The 21,754-nt window shown below is 41.2% G+C and overlaps 1 protein-coding gene and 1 long non-coding RNA gene across 2 annotated transcripts in view; one reads left to right on the top strand and one right to left on the bottom strand.

Annotated features, from left to right (window-relative positions):
* LOC109301949 overlaps nt 1–21,056 on the top strand; it is a 98,555-nt gene extending 77,499 nt beyond the window's left edge. Inside the window, exons 4-5 of the long non-coding RNA XR_002098667.1 lie at nt 17,878–17,938; nt 19,108–21,056. This is a non-coding gene — a long non-coding RNA (uncharacterized LOC109301949). The remainder of the gene's footprint in view (nt 1–17,877; nt 17,939–19,107) is intronic.
* IQCA1 (IQ motif containing with AAA domain 1) overlaps nt 1–21,754 on the bottom strand; it is a 228,767-nt gene that overhangs the window by 177,584 nt on the left and 29,429 nt on the right. Inside the window, exons 3-5 of the mRNA XM_019523351.1 lie at nt 18,391–18,510; nt 16,736–16,927; nt 14,209–14,280 (exon numbers count right to left, since the gene is read on the bottom strand). Coding sequence (XP_019378896.1) covers nt 14,209–14,280; nt 16,736–16,927; nt 18,391–18,510 — 384 coding nt within the window. The remainder of the gene's footprint in view (nt 1–14,208; nt 14,281–16,735; nt 16,928–18,390; nt 18,511–21,754) is intronic.

Below are 21,754 nucleotides of genomic sequence, written 5' to 3'. Positions count from 1 at the left end.
CCCCCCCCCCCATGTCCTCTGCCAACCTGGCCTGCTCTGCCTCAGCTCTAATTGCTGCTGTCATGGGTGCATATGTGGATGCTGTGCCTGGGAGTAGTTTACTTTGGCTCAAACTGCTGTGGAGTTTATTGCTTCATGTTAATTGCACGTGTAGATGCACCCAGTGGATATGTTTACACGTCGCCCAATAGCGACACAGCAATGTTCGACGTTGCTGTATAGCACACTATGGCAATGTAGCAATCACATGCGTCTACCCCCGATTGCCAGCTACATCACGGCAGTTGTGCACTCCCTAGTTCTAGTGTGCTGCTATGGTGACATAACCAGTGAATCTAAGCACGTGCCACCCATATACTGCAGTATGGGCAGTTACTGCACCGCATTTTAGTACTTCCACAAAGCAAGTACTAAAACACAGCACAGTAACAATGTCACTATACAGCAACACATAGACATGCCCAGTACGTATGAATTCCAAAGGTGCAACTACAGAGTGTAAACATACCCCAAATAACTTTAAGCTGACTATCTGGGATGTTTATTACTCTTTAGATGTAACAGCATGGGAGTTAGCTCTTGGTTATCTCTGTGTTCTAACAGTTACACTAGGGGTAGGCAAAATATGGCCTGAGGGCTCAATCCAGCCCACCGAATAATTTTACCCTGCCCATGGCTATTTCTTTGAAGGAAAACTGTATCTAGTCCACAGCTGCCATGGCTTTCAGTGCCTCTCATGCTTTCCCATGCCAGTCAGCTGCAGCATCAGCAGCCACTCACCTCCCCTCCCTGGCTAGCCTTCCCTGTCCTGCCCCCTAGCCACCAATGTAAGTTCGAAGGCAGGGGGTGCTGAGCTCTTAGCCAGGCTTCTGCTCTGCAAAGCTGTTTGCACACCGCTCTGACCCTCTTCCTGGTGAGTCAAAGCTGAGGCAGGTTCTCCCTGCTGATGGGGCAGGGGCTGCAGGAGGAAGAGGGCCAGGAGCCACGGGTTATCTAGACTTTGCCATATCAGGGTCTGGTAGGGGCATAGGCACAAGTGCTGCAGCGTGTTCATGCACACTCTTTTGGGCTGCACCAAGTAGGTGCAGCTGGAGCAGCTGGTGAGGCCCCTACCCAACCCTGAATCCCTGGCACATGGCTGGGTTGAGCAGGTGCCATGCCAGCTGCACTCACAGGTCCTAAAGTGGCATGTGGGAACACACACAGCGTGGCACCAGCCTGGCCACATGCTGGGGACTTGGGGCAGAGGACGTGGTACAGGGAAAAGTGGGGAACACAACGCACCACCAGCCTGGCCAGGTCCAGACAACCTGCAGCTCCCAGCTCCCTTCTCTCTGTGTCCCCTCCCCCATCCTGAGTCCCTGGCACAGGGCCAGGCCAATGCTACACTGTGTTCCTGCATGCTGCTTCAGGTCGCATGGGTGCAGCTGGCATGGCTCTTGCCTCACCTGGCTGCATGCCAGGGACTTGCGACAGGGAAGGGTACAGGAAGAAGGGGCCAGGATCCATGGGTCATGTGGACCTGGCCAAGTCCGTGTTGCAGTTTCCCCCCTTCTCCCTGCACCTCCTTCCCCAGCCTGAGTCCCCAGCATGTGATCAGATTGGGCAGGAGCTGGGCCAGCTGTGCCACGTGGCCTGAGTCAGCATGTGGGAATGCAGTGTGGCACTGGTCTGGCTCTGTGCCAGGGACTTGGGATGGGGTTGCAGGGAAAAGGAGATAACAAAGGTTACATTTCCCTAACCCTGCTCTCTCTGCCCAGGCATGGGCAATTATTTGGGCTGGAGGGCCACTTAGAGTGTTTTGGTGAGCTGTTGGGGTTGGGGGGCAGGGAGGTGCTGACCCAGTCTGCAACACCTTGCCCAAACTCCCTAAGTGGTCCTCCAACCCAAATAATTGTCCACCCCTGAGTTACACTGATATCAGTACCCAAGCCAGTTAGTTTAAATCTAGCTTGGGCTAATATATACGGGCTGTAGCCATACCTACAGAAATATCCACAAAAGCAGTCTTTCTGTATGCAAGAGATAGTCTGTTGTTTTTTTTCATTTTTAATGATCAGAGTATTGGTTTACTAAAAAAAATAACTGCATACTACTTACACAAGAGAGACTGTGAACATTTTCTTTGTGAGTCTTGATAATGAAACAGTAAAAGAGGAAATGAATAAAATTTACTTTTTATTAAACTTTATGGTATGACCATTGATCTGGATTCCTTTCTTTTCTTAATATTTTCTTAATTAAGTTACAGTAATTATTCACATGGAAATTGTTTATTTACATAGAGTAAGAGGCAGGTCTTGACATGAAATGTGTTCCTGCTTGATTGTTTCCATCACTGAGAAAATGGAGCTGGCTCAAATATAAAGGGCCAGATAAACAAGAATTAGAGGGTGTACTGCATGCACTCGTACATGTGGAAGGGAGCCAACAAGAGAGTGACAGCAATACAACGAATCCAAAAAGGACACCTGATTTAAGTGGGAGTTAGTGCTGACTGGTAAATCAATCTGATGAGTAACTGAGGTATAAGTTAATAAAAAGTGAATATTCTGAAGTTCTTTTAATGCTGAATAAGCAATTGCAAATTGTGGGTTCTTTGTGAAGCACAGTGCCTTAATAATACATTCCCACAGTATAGGGGAGAGACTGGACTAAGAAACAACAATGGCTGTGATAAATGAGCACTGAAAGATTCATAGCAGTCTAGTGTAGAAGACACATAATGATTCTGTTTATTAGTGAAGACCATGAGGTCTACACATGTAAGATGTGAAAGCTGGCTTCTGTTTTCACAGAAAAGGCGTGCTGTTAACTGCAGTAAAAAAATCATGTAATGCATACGTCACAAAAAAAACTCCTGATGCAGGGAAAGAGCTAGATGCCCTATCATTCTGAAAAATTACAAAGAGCATGCTAATGTGATTTATCTAGCAACAAAACTGGCTAGTTTTAGGTTCTTCCGCTCCTGAGTACCACCACTGACTTTTGTATATTTATAACTGTATTTTCAAAAATATGTGTCATTTAAAAGACCCACACAACTGCCAGGGAAAACAGAATACACAAGGAAACATGGAAACTAATTATATACAATATATGTTAATTCTTTTACACCAGTTGAAAAGTCTGTTTTTAATTTTAAATAAAATTGGCAGTAATCATGACATTCTGAATTAGAGAAAAAACATTCTATCTTCTTCATTTACTGATCACCGAAGAGTATAGTGTATTGCAGCTGTGCTTAGACCTTAAGCTGTCAACTGTGTAATGAAAGTTTCTATTTTAAGTCATCTTAAGTTTCACCTACTGTGGGATTCCATATTTCTCAAACCCCTGTATGTATACTAGATATGCAGCGTTAACATTGTCTGGTCTCTGTAAACTGCTTTAATGGCCTCTTGTATATCAGAGATAACAAAGAACCTACACAACCCAGCAGGGTGACTCTGGTTGAGTTCTTTTACATACCTTAAAGGAAAGGAGCATGGACCATAACCTATATATGTAGAGCAGTGCCACCTGCCAATCGACGTGGCAAAAGCAAAACCGGAAGTCCCACCGTGGCACTTCTGGTTTTGGAGCCACCAGCCAAGTCCCACTTTTTTCTTGCAGACCACAACCCCGGGTTAAGCAGCCTGTGTGGGCCCCCCCCCCCCTGCCCTGGCACACTGATATCGGGGAGTAAAAGCCCTAGTGCACCAGTCATGGTAGGAGGGGAGGTGGCTGGAACTTCCAGCCCAAACAGGCAAAGATGTCTCCAACATGCCAGTCAGGGGGGCGAGCCAAACTCAAAACACGGCACCTGTGTACCTCCTGCCCGTGTCTCATGTACCCCTAGGGGTATGCATACCATGGGTTGAGAAACACTGATGTAGAGCATCCAAGACTAGAGGAAGTAAACAGTAAACTGTTAGAAAGTTTGACCCTCTGTGTCCCCCATGACAGTAATGGTCCCACTAACTCCAGTTACCACAGGGTCCAGCTGAAAAGTCATCTGCTATAATGTTTCAGAACATTATTCCATTCCTAGTCACATTCTTAAAGTGCTATACAAAACAGGATGACAGGTGTGTTTTCATAGATTTATATACTTAATGAGCATGTTAGTAAAAAAAACAAAAACCAAATTCTATTTCACTTTGTTTCTTTGAATGCCTCTAATGGGGCTACTTCTGAATCTGGGGGAGGTATTCTCCAGTGAGATGCTAATAAATAGCTTTTCCTTGGGGGCAGAAGCATTTTTCCATCTTAAAGAAATTTCTCTGGCCATGTGAAATTCAAATTTGTTAACTTCCCCAACAAACAGCAACTCATTTAAAAACAAATTGCAAATATTAGATGGAGACAGCGAACTTGATAATGCACAACCGCCACATCAACTGTAGAATAATGCATCTTAATGAAGGCTTCCCATGTGAATAAACCATTATATTTACAAGCTTTCCACAGTTAATGACCCAGAACTGGATAACGAAACTCACATTTTTAGAGAGGTCTTCTGTCAGCAAAAGTATACATATTAATAATTGATGTTGCTGTAAAAATAGGACATAATGTGAAGCTTCCTGAGTTTGTGGGGAAAATAGGACTATATGGTCCATTAACTCAAAATGCTTAGCTAATGTTTGATGGGCTTTGTCTTTAAAATCCTTGTTTAAATTAATAAGGCAAAATGGACATTTGTCTAAAAGAGAATTTTATTCCATCTCATCAGTCACAAGGATACTGATGAGCAAGCTGCTTGCTTCTATTCTTTGCTTCTTTCCAAATAATATTTTAAGTTTTATAGAACAAAAACATCTTTCAGTAGGAGGAAGTAGATGCTCCCTGCATTTTTAAAGGTAAGACCACATGAAGCAACGTCTCTTCACTTAATACTCTTCACTTAAAAACTCACTTGAGGATACCACCTTAGGTTGAAAAGACTCACTTTGTGCTTAGTCAGCTTCGAAACTCTTTTTCCAAGCCAGACTGCTTTATTGTTCATTATAAAACACTTAGAGGTGTGCAGGCTGGCTGAACATCCTTAAGGCTATACTTCTGCATATAGAATGCCCCATGCTGTGGAACTAACTGCTCAATTGTTCCATTAACACCACATTTAGGAGGAAAAATAGATTTTGATCAAATAAATATATATATTTTTCTATGTTATATACCAGGACCAATATTCATATAGTCCCTGAAAGATAGGTTTTACTGTACTTTTATTTACTTCTTTCAGGACAAAGTATTTCAGTTTCTTTTTTCTGTCCTGTGGGTCAAAACTGCAGATTTTTATGGGATTTCTAGAGTGTATATATTTCTCTTTTGTATAATTCAATGTTTTATAATCTACAAGGTTTTATTCTTTAACTAGATTTAGTTTACTAGATATTTGGGGGTTTTTTGGTCTTTTTTATGTGCTTGACAATACACTTCTCTGGTAGAGAGCCATTTTTCTCAGCAAAAAGCATATTTCTTAATGGTCAGGTTACAGACACCCTTACCGACACAAACAGTTGCACTGAATTAAATATGACTGCACATATGAGTAACTGCTTACCAGAAAGGGTTAAGCGGGTCATCCTCTAGCCCATCAGAGGTCAATTACTCTACTCTATGGAATGTCAAACTTCAGTCCAATGAAAATTCACTTAGTCTGCTTTCAAGCTTCTCATGCTATTACTTAATTGGGATTTTTTTGTGGTACTCCTTTATGCCTCCAAACTAAATATGAGAATATACTTTAAACATGTCTCTCTTCTTACCAAATACAGATTTTCCTCACTTTATGGAGGTTCTGTATGTGCAAATTCACTCTTACGTGATGACCCTTTTTATACCAAAAACTTGTTATACGTGAGGTAAATTCACTCTTACACGATCGGTATGGTGGAAGCCCTCAGTCAGCTGCTTTGTGTGGTGCATTTTGGGAGTGACACGCACCAAAATATAGTCTCTGGTGTGGATCTGTGCTCCTCGCTCGTTGTTTGCGACACGTGTTTCTGTAGTTGCCATCCCCATTATGATAGTGACCTGTGCACTGTCTGCTGTTGGCGAGTACCAAAATTGTCTTGTAGGAGTGGTAGAAATGGGTCTGGGGGTCAGTACAGTCGAGGACTTGGAACGTATCCCTATTTGTTACGTTGTAAAGTGGGTTACTTTAATGCGAATTCGAGTTATGTATCCAAGTACTGGATTTCGTTGCACTGGGTACATATTGGTAGCCTCAAAGCACCACATACATTATATTTCTAAAGTCCCAAGTTAGGCACAAAAAAGAATTGCTAAATGAAATGTACTGTATTCATTAAAACTCATCACTATATGACCCATTGCAGTGGCTCTACCAATTAAAATACATGTCACATACAAACATCCATGCTTATTGTGGTAGGAGGACATAGTAGAAAACTACTGAAAAAGCCTCCATTTACAGTTTTTGTTACTTTTTTCTAACAAAAAGTTTTTATTGAACATTAAAGACTATAAAATGCTTAAAGATTATTTTGGTGTGGAATTGGGAAAAATATATTTTTATTCAGAATGACAGAATTCCATATAGTTCTGGTTATTTTTACTTCAGATATTATTTTTGAGCATACTGCCAAACTTCTTTTACTACGTATATTTTTGATTGCAAATGCCACTTGTTTAGATATTAGCATGGCTTCATAAAACAAAGGCGCAATATCAGAGGAATAGACAGCCTCTATTACTTCCCCATAACTTATCATTTTGAAAATAAAAGTTTAAAAAAACCTACCAAAACTAGCATAAATTAGTTCAGATTTTGAAAATACATACAAATGGTAAAATGCCATATTTACTTGACTACAAGATGACCTCACAATAATTAGATTCTATGTATGGAAATTTAGAAATTTGTTATAATCTTCCAAAACTTGAATTTGTCTCCTTTTCACTGCTACAGGAAGGAAAATAAATCTGGGGGTCAGGTGGCCCCTCACCCTCTGCTCCCCTAACTTCTCCCTGCAGACTTTGCCTCTGCCCTGACTGTCAGACCCTGCTCTATTTGAGCACATTGAAATAATGGGCAAATTTGAAAACACTGACTGAAATAAACATGTCTTTAATAATTTACATATAGGCAAATTACCATGGGTATCCATAGACTTCACTTTTTTTTTAAATTGCTGCAAGTTTTAGCACAGGTTTTTTTTTGGGGGGGAGGGTGTTGACTTAAGGACAAATTAGTTCTGAATTCCAAATCGACTGAGTCAAGCTCATTTGTTCATGTCTGTGTGGCTCTGCCACCAGGAAAGTCTCCTCTATCCCAGATCCGTCAGTCTGGAACTTGTCAACAGCATTTCAAGCCATGGTTACCCCATAGCTCAGCACTGCTCAATGCATATGTGTACTCCAGATACCTTCCACAAAGTATTCATGTGTTAATTAGTAGGGGTGTGTGAAGCAGGCAGTATTTGATTTGGATTCGGCCTGATTCGGGGAACAGTGATTTGATTCGCTGATTCAGATCACTGTCCCGATTCGATTCAGCTGAATCTGAAGATTCAATTCTGATTCAGTGAATCAGCAATTCAGCCATAGACACAGTTTTATATGTTTTTTCTACGTACCTTGAGGTACCAGGTGTGGCTTGTGAATGCTGAGATGGTGGGGCAGATGGAGTGTCCCATGGGGCGGATGCAGAAGTGGACCAGAAGTACTCGGCAGCGGACCCAGAAGTGGACTGATCAGCCACGGGGGGACCCTGGGTGCCCCCCCAGGCCCAAGAGGCACCAGTCACCAAGCTGGGGGGCGGAGGGATGTCCTGCACACTCCTCAGCAGACCTGGAAGTGGGGTGGAAGTACTTCTGGTCCACTTCTGGGTCTGCTACTGAGTGCATGGGGGCCTGGGACTCTCCATCTGCCCCACCATTTCAGCATTCACGAGCTGCACCTGGGACCTTGAGGTACGTGGAAAAAACGTATGAAGCCGTGTCTATGGCTGAAACGTCAAGTCTCTCCAAATTGATTCAGAGGCTTCCAATTTGATTCAGAGAAGGGAATGGGTCTCCTGATTCAATTCAGATTCAGAGATTTGGCCACTGAATCTCCTCCAAATCAAATCAGCGACTGAAGCTTTGTACAGCCCTACAAATTAGCTACCATTCATGACTGGAACTGGGTGTTCTTGTCATGAGTCCTGGGATTCTCTAAAAATGTATATGCAGATGAGGCATGGGGCAACTTGGTCCAGCTCCACGTCATGGAGGGGGCAGGACCACAATAATCATATGCGACAGGCTGAGTGAGGGGGCAACAGAGGGATTCTTGGTGAACAGTTTGGGGCCTCATTTGGTGATATCTGCCAGACATTTAAGGCTGGTGAAAAAACAGGAATCACTGGATATGGGGAAGAAAGGCACAGCTCAGGTGTGGGAGTGAAGAGGAAGTTGAAATGTATTCAATGTAGTGGCTCACCATGGCTTGAAAAAGAGTAAATGCTGAGAAGGACTGAATACAATGGGCAGTACCATATATCTTATTCAGGTGGGCTATCCTGGACTTATCTTTTTAGTGGGTTCCTACCAGCATCTCAGCCTTTTGCTAAAATCAAGCATATTTAATACCAAGAGGAGGTTTCAAGGCTTAGCTCACTCTGGCCCTCCCAGTGCTGGCCTGCTATTGCAGTACCTCCAGGCCTGGTGCCAGCAACACCCTGGGAGGAGCAACTGACTGTTTGTTTTTTTTTAAGGGCCACGCAGCATCTTGGCTTGTTGGCTGGGATCAAGCATTTTTGGCATCAAGGGGAGGGTGTCAGGGCTGCCTCTGGCCCTCCTGGAGCCAGCCTGGTATTGCAGTATCTCCAAGCCCAGTGCCAATTTACTGTGGAGGGAACACCTGCATATTTTAAGGGCCAAAAAAAAAAAAAATCCTATCAGTATGTTTGCCCAATATATGCCACGTGTTTTATACTCACTGTCTATGCATGTGATCTGGGGTGAAGGGGGTGGGAGGCACTTTAATTAGAGCAGTTCTGAGAGCTGCTCTAATTAAAGTACCTGCAGCATCACATCTATTCAGTGTCCCATGCTTCAAAACAGTGGTGCAAGCACTTTAACTAAATCTTGTTTAACTAAAGCCCCTGTTGCCATTTTGAAATGCAAGGATGCTAAATACACAACATGGAGGCTGCTGAAGCACACTAATTAGCACACTCCAGCAGACTTGCAGCAGACTCTATTAATCAAGTCTGCACCAATGGGTGCTAATTAGCACGTTTCGAAGCAGAGCTCCATCACATGTATAGGTGCCCATCAAGCTCAGTGTTGGCTGCATTTAATCAGTTTCATTCCTGATTTACATTACTAAGCACATGCTGCTTCCGGCAGCAGTTTAATGACAGAGAGTGGATTTAATTAGGTTTCCCTGTATGCAAATGTAAAACAAGGAGTTTTTATCCCCATGCTGATTGGGGGAAGGCGGAGAAACTGAAATATGGTAATACAAAAGGCTCTTTATTCTGGATTTGGGAACATCATGTACATGATAAAAGCATTTGATCCTTATGTTTAATACAAACAAACTTTTGGGTACCTCTCAGCTCTTCTCTTTGCCGTTTTTTAGGAGATTGGAATTATTTCATGTTCTGCTTATTTATAGAGTTTGCAGTTTGTTATATCTAATGTAATTATGTATTTAGTTCTAGCCTCCGATGTTTACACAGAAGACTATTCTGGGAAATACTGATTTTTTTTGACTGGTTGAAATGTAATATATTTTAAGAATTTAAAACATAAAAAAATGTTTGGCAAATCCAGACTGTTTCCTCCAGTATAAGTACAATCATTACTCAAAACAACATGCCTAAATTAGGGTAGGCTTAGAAGAGGTGAATAGGAGAGAAAAGTTATTTATTTAAAACCACCTAATATCTTTTAACTTGAAGACCATAGAGAAGAAGGAATAACTATCCAAAAAACAATATGGAAAAGTTTTATGTTAACACACATTGTACCAGAGACTCTTTGGATAGGAGTATAAATCCTGCACAGTGTCAAAACTGCATAACAGTGTACACTAGTTGATATGCCTTTGAGACCAGGCTGGTATTTATGTATCCACACATCCAGCAAATTGTGGGCCCAATCCCATAAGTTCCTTAAATATGTAAAGCACTTAACTTTAATGGGACTGACTGCCTCTGTGTTTCAAGTTAAACATGTATTTGTTTTGTCAGATTGGGGACAAAGTGCTTACTGCCTTGTGGGACTCAGCCCTCAATCCCTTGTAATGTAGAGTGAAATGGACGCACCAACACTAGATGCAAACAATCCCTGCTGCCTATTCTACACTTACAGTCTGCACCAACCAGTTATTGTTGCCCAAGGCAATCCAAATTTACAATATCACATTCAGTCTCCAGGGCATACAATACTTCCTATCCTCTTTCTCTGATTTTTCAGACTTTCCCACAGGCTGTACATATGCAGAAGCAGCCAGTTTGCAAATAACCTCTAGTGAAAATCTGTTCTAACATAAGTTTCTTTAAATTAATCTGCATTTTGAGCCTATGAAGTGCAGCTGGAGAACAATTCTACACTTCTAAAAGGATTAATCCAGCCAGGTTTTGAGAATCATCGAAGATGTGCTGACTATCCTCAACTCCCACTGACTTCAGGAGGCCCTTAGTTCCTCAGAGGATTTGGCTGTGTTATGAAAGCAGCTCCCCCAGATTTCAGTGAAAACAGGACCTCTGTCAGCAAGGGAATCAAGCAAGGAAATTGAGTAAGGCCAGGTTAATGGTTGATTAGTATCACTGGGACAACACAAAACCAACTGCAGAACACTGATGAATTTGGCCCCCAATGACCAAAATCTTAACAGCTGTCTGTTTCTGATAGGTAAAAAAAATAGACACTGGGTGCATCTACATATGCAATTAGCACATAGGAATAAACTCCAGCACAGTTCACATTGGAGTTTATTGCTCCCAGGTGCAGTGTTTTAATGTGTGCCAGGGGCCGCAGCATGTTGAGATGGGGTGGAGCAGTCCCAGCTGGCAGGAAGACCTGGGGAGGGTGAGGGGTGGAGTCAGAAATCTGAAACATGGCACACTTTGGCTGATCTATACCTTTAAAATACTGAGAGTAGGGGAAAAAGTTAGGTTGCCTCTGGATACAGTATGCACTTTCAAGATAATCAAATGTAGTGGACTGAGTAGTGGACTCATCAGAGTCATAGTTAAAAGAGAGAATATACACTGGAATGTTGGTTGCAGCCTTAACTATAAAGCTGCTAGTACAAAGCTTCATGGCAAAAGTATGAGGAAGAGCAGGAAGCAGGTCAGGATACAGTTATAAAGATATATGTGTTCCTGGTGGGGCTGCTGCCTTTTTGAAATTAAACACATTTTGTGAATCATGATTTATTTGAGATTTAGAAAAACAAGTGCTGAGGGAATCATGCTGTTCCTGCAATTAAATTCTAATAAATAATAATAACAACAAGACTTTGCTCTAGAGCCAAGAAAAATCTCTTGAAAATGGGCTACTTTGACTCTGGACAAAATAAATAGAATCCACCCAGAAAACAGAATTTTCCCTGTTTTAAGCAGACAGCAAATATAATGGCCTTTTATGAAGCACTCTGAATTCAAAGAGAGACAGAACGGTTCTTGAATCATCTTTGTTTCTTGTATCTTCACATTTTTGTTAGATTAATATAACTGAATGCTACAAAATTGTCATTAAGAATTTCAATGTCTATTTTAAATAATCATCTAAATTATAACACTTTACACATAATTTGAAAACAGTAGTCACAAGAGAATTTATATTTATTGCAATAGAAGTTGGGACTGCTTTGGAGAGGGTTTAAATTAGTGGATGGCCAGGTCTCTAATTTATCTAAGTCTGAAAGAAATAGAAAAGCAAATTCAACATATTTACACATGAAGTTGTAGGCTCATTTTTTAGAGGCCTGACATGATCATACATCAAAGGGGCTTGACCTCTGGAGCTCACTGCCTATCTATCAAAATGGACTGATGCTTGTTTGCCACTCGTTTCCCTTGGAGGCCACAGAAGGGAATGTGCCATGAAAAATACAGGAAAAATGCAAATCAGGACTATGAAAACCTTGGAAAAAAAGGCAAATTTTTATCTGCTGGATCTGTTTCCCCCATATCCTTTGATTAGATATTTGATAAAGAATAAAGGCTGTAAGCGCAGAGTTGCATTTATCAATTTCTAAAAGAAGGTCAGGATTCAAATAGACTCGATGCCATGTTAGATTTTTAACCATTCATGGGGATGAGAGGGATTATGTTTCCTGAAGTATATAGTACCTGGCTGTCTTCATATCCATTATTCGTCTCACTCTTGATACTAGCCCCATGAAAAAAAATGCAGCTATATACCAAATCATAACTCTTTATCTCCTACACTGTTCTACAGTGGTCTCAAAGTCTTTTAGGTAAACATTATGGAATTTGACAAAAAAAGATCTCTTAAATTCCCCAAATCATATTTTCCAAAACTTTTATGTTCAATAAATCCCAGCATTCTAGAAGTTTGAGTCTGCTCCTGTTGAAGTTTCTGGGAGTTTGCTCACAGACTTCAGTGAGAAAAGCAGAGAGAATCAAAATAAGCACCGACTCCTCATCTGACCACAAGGGACCACAACATTCATAGAGGCTACAGGAGAAATGAAAGGAAAGATTCTATAACAAGATTTTATTTAAGATGGGAAGACTTTATTTAATGGGAAGATTTTCCCATTCAACTTGATAACATTAGGTAATTTTAATTTATTTCTGTGGAAAGAATCAGAAGATTCTTAAGTAATGCTCCTTTTCTGTAAATATATTGTTAGGGATAGAACTTGTTTTCATAAGTGTGATCTTGCTAAGAATAATTTCACTGGTTAGTAAGAAAACTGTACAACCTATGTTTGGAGCAAGTAGAGAGTTTAGTTATAAATGTTAACTCTGATTTTCTTTAATTATATTTTAATAGCTGTAGAATATAAAACATCATGCCCAGCAGACTAAAGCTAACAAAATAGAGTGAATATTATTGTTGTCAGTGAATATTATTGTACGGCAGTATTGTAAAAGGTCTTTGTTTGAAATTTAGTTCTAACTGGGTCCATCTACATATGAAATTAGTGTGCTGGAATAAACTCCCCACACTGTAGCACCCTTGTGCCCCAGCCAGCCTTGTTAGAGTCTACACATGCATTTGAGTGCAAGTAAATACTTCACCATTAGATAGTAGTTGTACTGGGCAGTATGATTCTATGGTGGAGTTAATTGGTTTACTGTGCCCTAATAGGGGTGCACATCTAGACTGTGACTCTTTACTGTAGAACTAATTAGTTAACTCCACAGTAAAGTGCACATGTAGATGCACCCACAGTATGTTGTAGCAGTAGTTAAAAGAAGCTTGTGGTTTTGGTACCTGTGCAGTATCATGTGAAATAAAAACCAAAGAGTAATGGTGGAGCACAGATAATGGATTTGAAGGAAGAGAATGTCAGTTGTAAAGCAAAAGTCTATTCACATTTCCAGCTGACTGCTGGTAGAAGCTCCATATCCTAGGAGCAAGGAAGCCGGGGGAAAGCAACACTTCTCAACCCATGCAAGTAAGACATGATGTTGGAATAGGAAGTTGATTTTCCAGGGCCCTTCTTTCCCCCTACAGGTCACATGGATTTACATCTCTGTCTTTTGCCTCTTCATGCCATGTAATCTGAGATGATGTTTTAGTTATTTCTACCAATATGGACCAGAGGATATGTTTTGGCAGCTTCTTCTATTCCTTCCCCAACCATACACCTGCAATGAGAATGGGTCTGTACAGGGGCATGATGCAAAGATCTGACAGCTTCAACTCTGCTTCAAAATTATGGCAGCTTGAGTACTCAGACATTTTATGCTGAAGACTGATCTAGCATCATTTCTTTCCTTTGCCGTGTCTGCCTTAAATTTGCCTAAGCCTGGGGCAAATGTTATTCTGGCTGAATCCACACTAGTGTAGACACGGGATCTATGTATAACACAGAAGTTTTCATTACAAGATTAATGGTGTGGTAACGGAACAATCCATCATTTTAGTTCTTTAATCACAGAGACCCTTTTCAAATAGGTGGACTTCTTTATGAATTAATTTCTTGTTTTCTCCTGTTTAATGATAAAATTCTAAAAGGCAAAATCTCAAAAATATTTTATATACTTCAGGCAGCACAACTTACCATTCCCAGAAATATCATTTCCTCTTCTCTAATTTTCTCAGTTCTCTTCTTCTGGATATAACCACGCCAAACCTGAATTGTAAACACAACTGTAATGAGATAAATGGACCTTGTTACAGTTTCCTTACTGCAGCAGGCACAGGAAAAAACAAACAGAGGAAGGAAAAACAGAATATACAATTGAAGCAATTACTCTTTAACAGGTTGCCATCTGCTGTATTTTTTTTAAAGAGGCAAGGATTTCTTAGGGTGATATAGCTTATCAGGATAGAGCTAAACAATTAAACAAATTCTGTAAGTCTGGTATTCTGTTCTCACCCTCAATACCTTACAAAGATTTTATCATAAAGCAGTCATAGTTGAAAACATATTTAGATCTGAGGTCCAATGCTCTCACTGAATTAGTGATCAGGCAAATATATATGCAGTCTAGACAAAAATACTGTAAGATGGACACATCACTGTATGGATCTTTAATTGTCAATGGTTCAATGTCTAAAGGCTCTCAGGGGTCTGTCCTGGGTTCAATATCTTCATTAATGATTTGGAGGATAGGACTGAGCAAATGACACCAAGCTCGGTGGAGTTGATATTCTGAAGTGTAGGCTTGGTATTCAGGACCTTGCTTAACTGGAAATTGATAAACTGGATTAGGATCTTCATAAACTGGAAAAATGGTCTGAATTAATTGACTTAGAACAGAAGAATCACATATATACATATAGACTGGGCACATCTACCTGAAACAATTAATGCACAGTAGACTAATTTTGTGCATTAGTGCATCATGGCAAAAGTTGTGCTAATGTGCAGTAGAATTAGTCTACTGTGCATTAGCATCACTAAAAGACCATGCACTGGCACTACTGTGCAGTAGTGCCAGTTATTACAGGTGCTAAACTTAATGTGCAGTAACAACAGTGCATTAATGTATGCGTAGACATGCCCCCCGGGGAATAACTGGTTAGACTGCAGTACTGCAGAAAAGGACCTGGGGTTTATAATGAACTAGAAGCTGACCAGTATGCTCTTGTTCAAAATCAGGGCAAGAGCATACTGCACTGCATTAAGAGGGAAGTCACTTGCAATCAAGGGAAGTGATTCTTCTGTTCTATTCAGCACTACTCATGCAGTGTACTGTATATCTGGAACCCAGTTTTGGGCACTTCCTTTCCTGTAGGATGAAGACGAATTAGAAAGAGTCTAGCAGAAAGCAAAGCAATGACTAGAGGTCTAGGAGACATGATTTAAAAGAAAAAGGTTAGAAGAACTGGGATTATTTATTCTGAAGAAGAGGAGATGGGGATGGAGTGGGGGGTTGATAACAGTCTTGAAATACCTGAAGGGTGGTTATAAATAGGATGGAGATAGGACTAGAAGCAATGGTCTTAAATTTCTGCTAGGGAAATTGTGGTTTGATATTAGGAAAAATGTTCTAGCTACAAAGGTGATGAAGCATCAGAACAGATTTCCTAAAGAGGCTATGGAATCTATCCTTGAAAGTTTTTAAGAGCAGATTAGACAAACACTTGTCTGGAAAGGCTTTGATGGGGAGCCTGGGAATGGGGTTGGATTAGAGGATTTCTTAAGGCCCCTTCCAACCCTATTTTTCTATGACTCTATATTTGAGTGCTTGCATAAAGCTACTCATACGTAAGGGTATGAAGATTAGCAGTGGCCTCTACTTATTGGCTATATTTTCTCAGTGTTTTTTTTCCCCTTCCTACTGCTTCTTTAGAGAAGGGCTCTTTGTCCACAGAAAACAGTATCTTTTACTCAAAAATACACAACTCACCTGAGATGCACTGGGATCTGAAGGTGGAGGTCAGAGAGGAAAATGTGTGGGCCACAGAAATCAGCTGTAAAAGACTGAGTAGGTTCTCTAATCCATCCCCTCACTAAAACAGGATTGTTTCATTCAATTAGATTTTAGTGCATAGTCCAGTCTCAATTGAGATGTCCTCAGTGGGCATGTCCAGATGAGCATGCACATGTGGTTTGCAATGCCTCAAAGCAGTTTGAGGTGCCACAAACCACATGTGGTGCATGTGAGCCATTTTGCCATGCTGCTAATTTGTAGTTAGGTGCCAAAATTTGGCACCAGGAGATCCTGGTATAAAAAGAAACCGCTGCTGAAAAAAGCAGTCCAGTGTATGCAGCGGTAGCATGTGCCACCAGACACGGAGCCTGAGTCATGCTTTGGCTGCTGGCCAGACTCCGAGCAGCCAGACTAGCACTGCTGCTTCCCTGGGAGGCCCTGAGGACCCCAGGTAAGGCTGCTGGGGCCAGCACAGGTGCTGCCCCAGCCTCCCCTACACCACCTGGGTCAATTTGCTGTGCACCAGAGTGTGCGCGCAAGGGTGTGCCCTGGGACAAAACAGCCATGGCACAAATATGTACTGGACTCAGGCGACAATTCAGAATTCTATGCACTATGAGCTTTACTTTTGTTCACAAGAATAAAAATAAGCATAACACATTATATCCATTCTGCCAACATTATTGTTCTTACAGATACACATTTCACCTTTTGTATACAAACTGCAGAAGCATCCAGATTTGGACTTTTCCCACTGTGGAGTCTAGCTTGTCTTTCTCTCTTTTCTTCCAGGTAGATTTGTTTCATGAATTCAGCCCTTAGGCGACCTTGCCGAGCCCGCTCAGAGATCTGGATTATTCTAATGGCTTCTTTGAAAGTCATGACCTTTATATGTTTCTTCTATAACACAACCAATAATAAATAGATAAATTAACATGTTGTTAGGATGTGCAGTTCCTAAGAATTATTTTCTAAAATCAGTTTGAAAACTTAGGTGTTACATTTATTCACTGTGTGCTCCAGTGAACTGAACAGATAAGGTTATTTTAGTGGAAGCCCTTCGAGATAAAAGTAGCCCCATTGCAAACCAGGTAAAAGTCATATGTCAGTACCATCTCATGTTAGCAAAAGATCCCTGGATGTGCCACTGGGGCATACAATTCAATTTCTGGAAAGGCAGAAAATTTTCCTCTCTTGTTTTTGACACATGCTGTTGGATATAGAACCACATTTGATACATCTGTAAATAGTTGTTATGCTAAGCAGGCTGTGCTAAACTTTTACATCTGGCTGTCATAGAAGGACAAATACAAGAATATACAAATGGCATGCTTAGCAGTCCCTTGCTGAACTATTTAATTTTTAGCATATGCTCTGTAAGTTAGATTCTTTGTAACAGCTTTCTGTCATATTAGAAGTCTTGTAGATGACAAGAAGCCTTGTAGATGTCAATATGAATACATACGCAAGAAGCAAGGGTTTTTTGGTGCTATCTTTTACTGGACCAACTATATAGTTAGGAGAGATGTTAGGCAATCTTTTGGGTACAAGGTTTCCTTCTTCAGGTCTGAAGAAGTGCAGAACATGTAAACTGTTCATTTGGGGCTCCCCATCTGGCAGATTCAACTTTAATTGGTCATTCTTTTGTCAGGGAGACGTACATGCCCAGTCATGCATTTCAGGTTATCAGGGAGGGAAATCTTATATGGAATACTGCACATATATGATACTTTATTTTCAAAGGTGCTTAATGTTATCAGATTTAAAAAAATGATTTTCACATGCACTCAAATGCATATCTCCTGTCTAAAGCCTACCTCCATGTTAAATTTCAATTTTCTTACTCCTAGCAACTACAGCTGTGAAGAAAATGCCACAACATTTTTTGGCATAAGGCACTGAAAGCAAGGGGTAATACCTATGCAACCTAAACTAAGAATGATCTGTTCCTATTACATTTCAGCAAAATACCTAATTGCATGCCTGATTTTAATCACACAAGTAATTCCACTGTAGTAATGTCAGTCATACACATGGGTAATGTACTGAACTGAGCCTGTAGTGCTATCCCTCCTGTTACTTGCACAGAATAAAATGGAGTCAGATTATTTTAAAATTACCATTTTAATCCTACTCAGACTGACAACATGATTTCTTGAAATTGGCAGAAATAAATTCATGGTATGTTTTTTCCATTGTGGCTCATCTGTCAATAATTAAATATACAGTATACTACATAAAATTATTTTCACTTTAATTTCTTTCAGGTTGGTTATAGAGAAAATGAAGTTCATTCATTCTTACAGGTACAAAAATGTTTAGTTTCAAATGACTAGATAATTACCGAATGTTTGAGTACTAACCGGTTCAATGTCTTGCAATCCAGCATTAACTAAAATCCGAGCAAGGATTTTCTCCCTCTCCTTCAGGACCTTGAGCTTCTCCTTAATAAAGTACCTTGGGATAGGGATTTCTATATGCTCCTAGGAAAGAGAAACATTCATGGGATACTTTTACAGCCCCGTCTACAACCATGTAATACCTTTTGGTTTCAGACTGATTAATTTGACCTCAGAATCCTTGAATTTAGGGAAGCTGTATGACTTGACCTGTGTAACAGCTGCTGTACCATTACTTTGCAATTACTTAGAGTTTAAATCAACAGGAACAACAAAAAATCAATTCATTTTCTGAACCATGAAAATCCAGAAGTTGTTTCTCTTTTCATTGATTTTCCCCAGCCATCCTTTTAAATTGTGCAATTATTTTTGAGCAACTATTTTGAACATTTTGGGGGACAGGGAGTCTGCTAGACATTTAAAAATGTAGAGAGAGTGACTTCCATTGAATTTAATAAACATGTTAGTACAATCCTCCACTTCAGCATCTTGGAAAACAAATCAGTTGGTTTTTTTAAATGTTCACAAGGAATTAAATACAGGTAATTCTATTAATCTTTTCTCTTCACTGTGATACCTTATGACCTCTCAAAGTTGAAAATGATTGAATATTCCTGTCTTTATTCATCTACATACTAAAAAGTCTAACTGCTCACATTTCCACTGATTATCTTCCTACAGCATTATACACTGATTCTGGAAGATGAAAGAAGCCATTCTCCTTGGCTACAATCTGCACCACCCATGAAAACATGGCAAGAAATGTGTGTACAGGCATTCAAGTGCCCTCTTGTCTGGAGTACTTCAAAGCATTGCAAGAGCCCACACAATTGATGCTCCTCATCCATGAGGCTGGTGTGAAGAGATCCCAGCATGCTTTGCAGGGGCCCTTGTCTCTGGAGGTTCCTGAGGATAGCCCAGTCCAGAGAAAAGAACTGATTAGCTGGCCACCCATGGAACCATACCCACCAAGGACTCCTTGCTCAGCCCTCGGTACTGGGCTGCCAAAGCCACAGGGCAGAGACTGGCAGCAGGGAAGGGCTCTAACACTTCAGGAGGTGGGCTTCATGGATTCCTTTTGGTCTCCACTATGGTCTTTGTGAATTACAGCAGCCAATCTCAACACTAAGCATACACAGGTTATGTTACAGTCCTGCAAGGCTCCAGTGTTGCCTCTGTTTCGGAAGAAGTGCCGAGGAGCCTCCCCTTCACTCTGGCCATCACATTTGCCATTTGTAAAAAGAAGGACCTGGACATAAACTCAATCCCCCATGGATGCTTGCTTGGTTTCTGTAGTGTCTTGTCGGTTTCTGTACTGTACCAACTACCATATTTGCCTTACAGAAAGTTTCCCTGGTTCAAGACTTGTAAAATAAACCCCCCTGATCACTGCCTTCCCTGCAGCCTGGCTTGTAAATAATGCCAGAGATGATGGTTCAGCAGAAATCAGTGTTTTTGGCATGGCAGAAGGGTCTCAGTGGCAGATTCCTGCCCCATTTGTTGGGCATGAAGGACTTTCTCTTGTCCATGAAGAGAGACAAGGTGAACAATGCACAGCAGGGGAAACACATGGCTATTTGTGGGCCAGGCTTCACTTCCTTGGGGTAGCAGAGTCTGATGTGAATCACAGTCTCTGGAGCCATGGCAGGGATACAGAGCACAGCCTCCTGGGGTGTCAGAGGATCAAGGTACATCCAGTGATGCTCCACATAACCAGACAGGTGTTACATGTGGTGCTGGAAATCCTTGTGCTGCTGAGAAGTTGCTGTTGTAAAGAGGTTCTTTGTGGAACCAACCTGCTTTTTCCACAAAAAAAACCCACTTGCACAGCTTTGCTTTTTGCTGAATTAAAAGGGTGTATTTCTTGCTAGACACGTAACACCTATCCATGGCCTTAGTCAGATGCAAAGGAAATGAAGCCCAAAAGACCTTTGAATAAATGGAAACAAAGGCACTACAGAATGGCTTAAACCCTGCTAGGGACATGCTTAGGATAGATACAGCTCTTTAAGGGTACACTGTTAGCAGCAGTCTTTCATGGCAAGCATAATGCCAAAAAAAAGTTAAACATGTCTTTCTTGAACTCCTACTAGATCTGGATGAAAATGGTTCCACTACCAAAGATTTTACTGAAGGAATAGCTAAAGTATTTAAAGCAATCAGGTTGTTGCTTTTGTTTCTATAGAAGCTTCATTGTCACTTTAAGGAGAGGCAACCATAGGGAACACAAGCAGGAGGTGAAAAAGCACTGAATCTGACAAAAAGAATACCACTGCCTAGCTCAAAATAACAGGGAAATACTCAGGGGTGGATCCAGAGGTGGTATAGTAGCCTTTCAGTTAATGACGACACAGGAACAGCAGCCAGGGATTTCTTAAGTCCCCAAATCAGCTAAGTACTTCCCCCATCCTTTTGCCACCACTTCTGCTGTCTCTGGCTGAGACTGTCTCCTAGCCCAGCTGAAGTAGGCTCTGGAGCTCCCCCAAGCCTCCAGGTCAGCTGGGGACAATTGCAGCAGAGGGCAGGGGACGTGAGAAATTGCAGGGAAGAAGAGCATGGAGGGTAAGGAAGTGGGAGGGAAGATTATTATTTGATTTAAGAGACTTTAAAAAAAAGACCTCAGCTGCTGCTGCTGCTGCTGCTGCTGCTGCTGCTGCTGCTGCAGTGGGTTCTGCCCACCCTGGGGGTGGGGTTGGGGGAGCTGGGAGTGGGAGGCTGCTCTACCTCTGCAGCACTGATGCAGTTCCTGCATCCCATTTTACAAAATCCTGGACGTGCTTCTGGATATACTGTATGATTCTGTACCTCATGAACTCTATCAAAAGAACGTATATGAAAGGCTTAGCCACCACTGAAAGCTGTTTCTGTAAAATAACATCCTGTTGAATGTGAGCAGTAATCACATTGATTGCATTTCTGGGAACTTGTGCTTCCCCACTGTGGCAGTGGGGATCCACATAAGGGAAGGCTATAAGGTGGGCTTATGTCATGGCACAAAGTTTATGTTACCTCATTGCCTATATAGAGGCTGGGATGTTTTCTGACTGTTACTGCTCTCTGCTCCTTCCAACATCTTAATTTTTGACTGGCATTCAACCTGCTGTTTCAAGCTGTCCTCTTGGTTATCTAGAGATGTTCTTACATGAGTGTCTCATTCGTGCTTTTTTTCCACAGAAGGGAAACATATGCTCTATTGTTTTCAAGTCCATAAGCAGACTTCTGTCCTGAGGGCCCTAGAATTGGTGAGATGAGCCTTTCCATACAACAGGTTCAGAAGACAATTTCTGCTTCAGCAAAATTTTTGGTTGTTAAAACACGAAGTGAGATG

The sequence above is a fragment of the Gavialis gangeticus genome, unplaced genomic scaffold, assembly GCF_001723915.1.
Source record: "Gavialis gangeticus isolate Ggan-Ray unplaced genomic scaffold, GavGan_comp1, whole genome shotgun sequence".
Taxonomy (NCBI): Eukaryota; Metazoa; Chordata; order Crocodylia; family Gavialidae; genus Gavialis; species Gavialis gangeticus.
The sequence above is the reverse complement of the archived record's forward strand: the minus strand, read 5'-3'. Positions and strand labels throughout refer to the sequence as shown.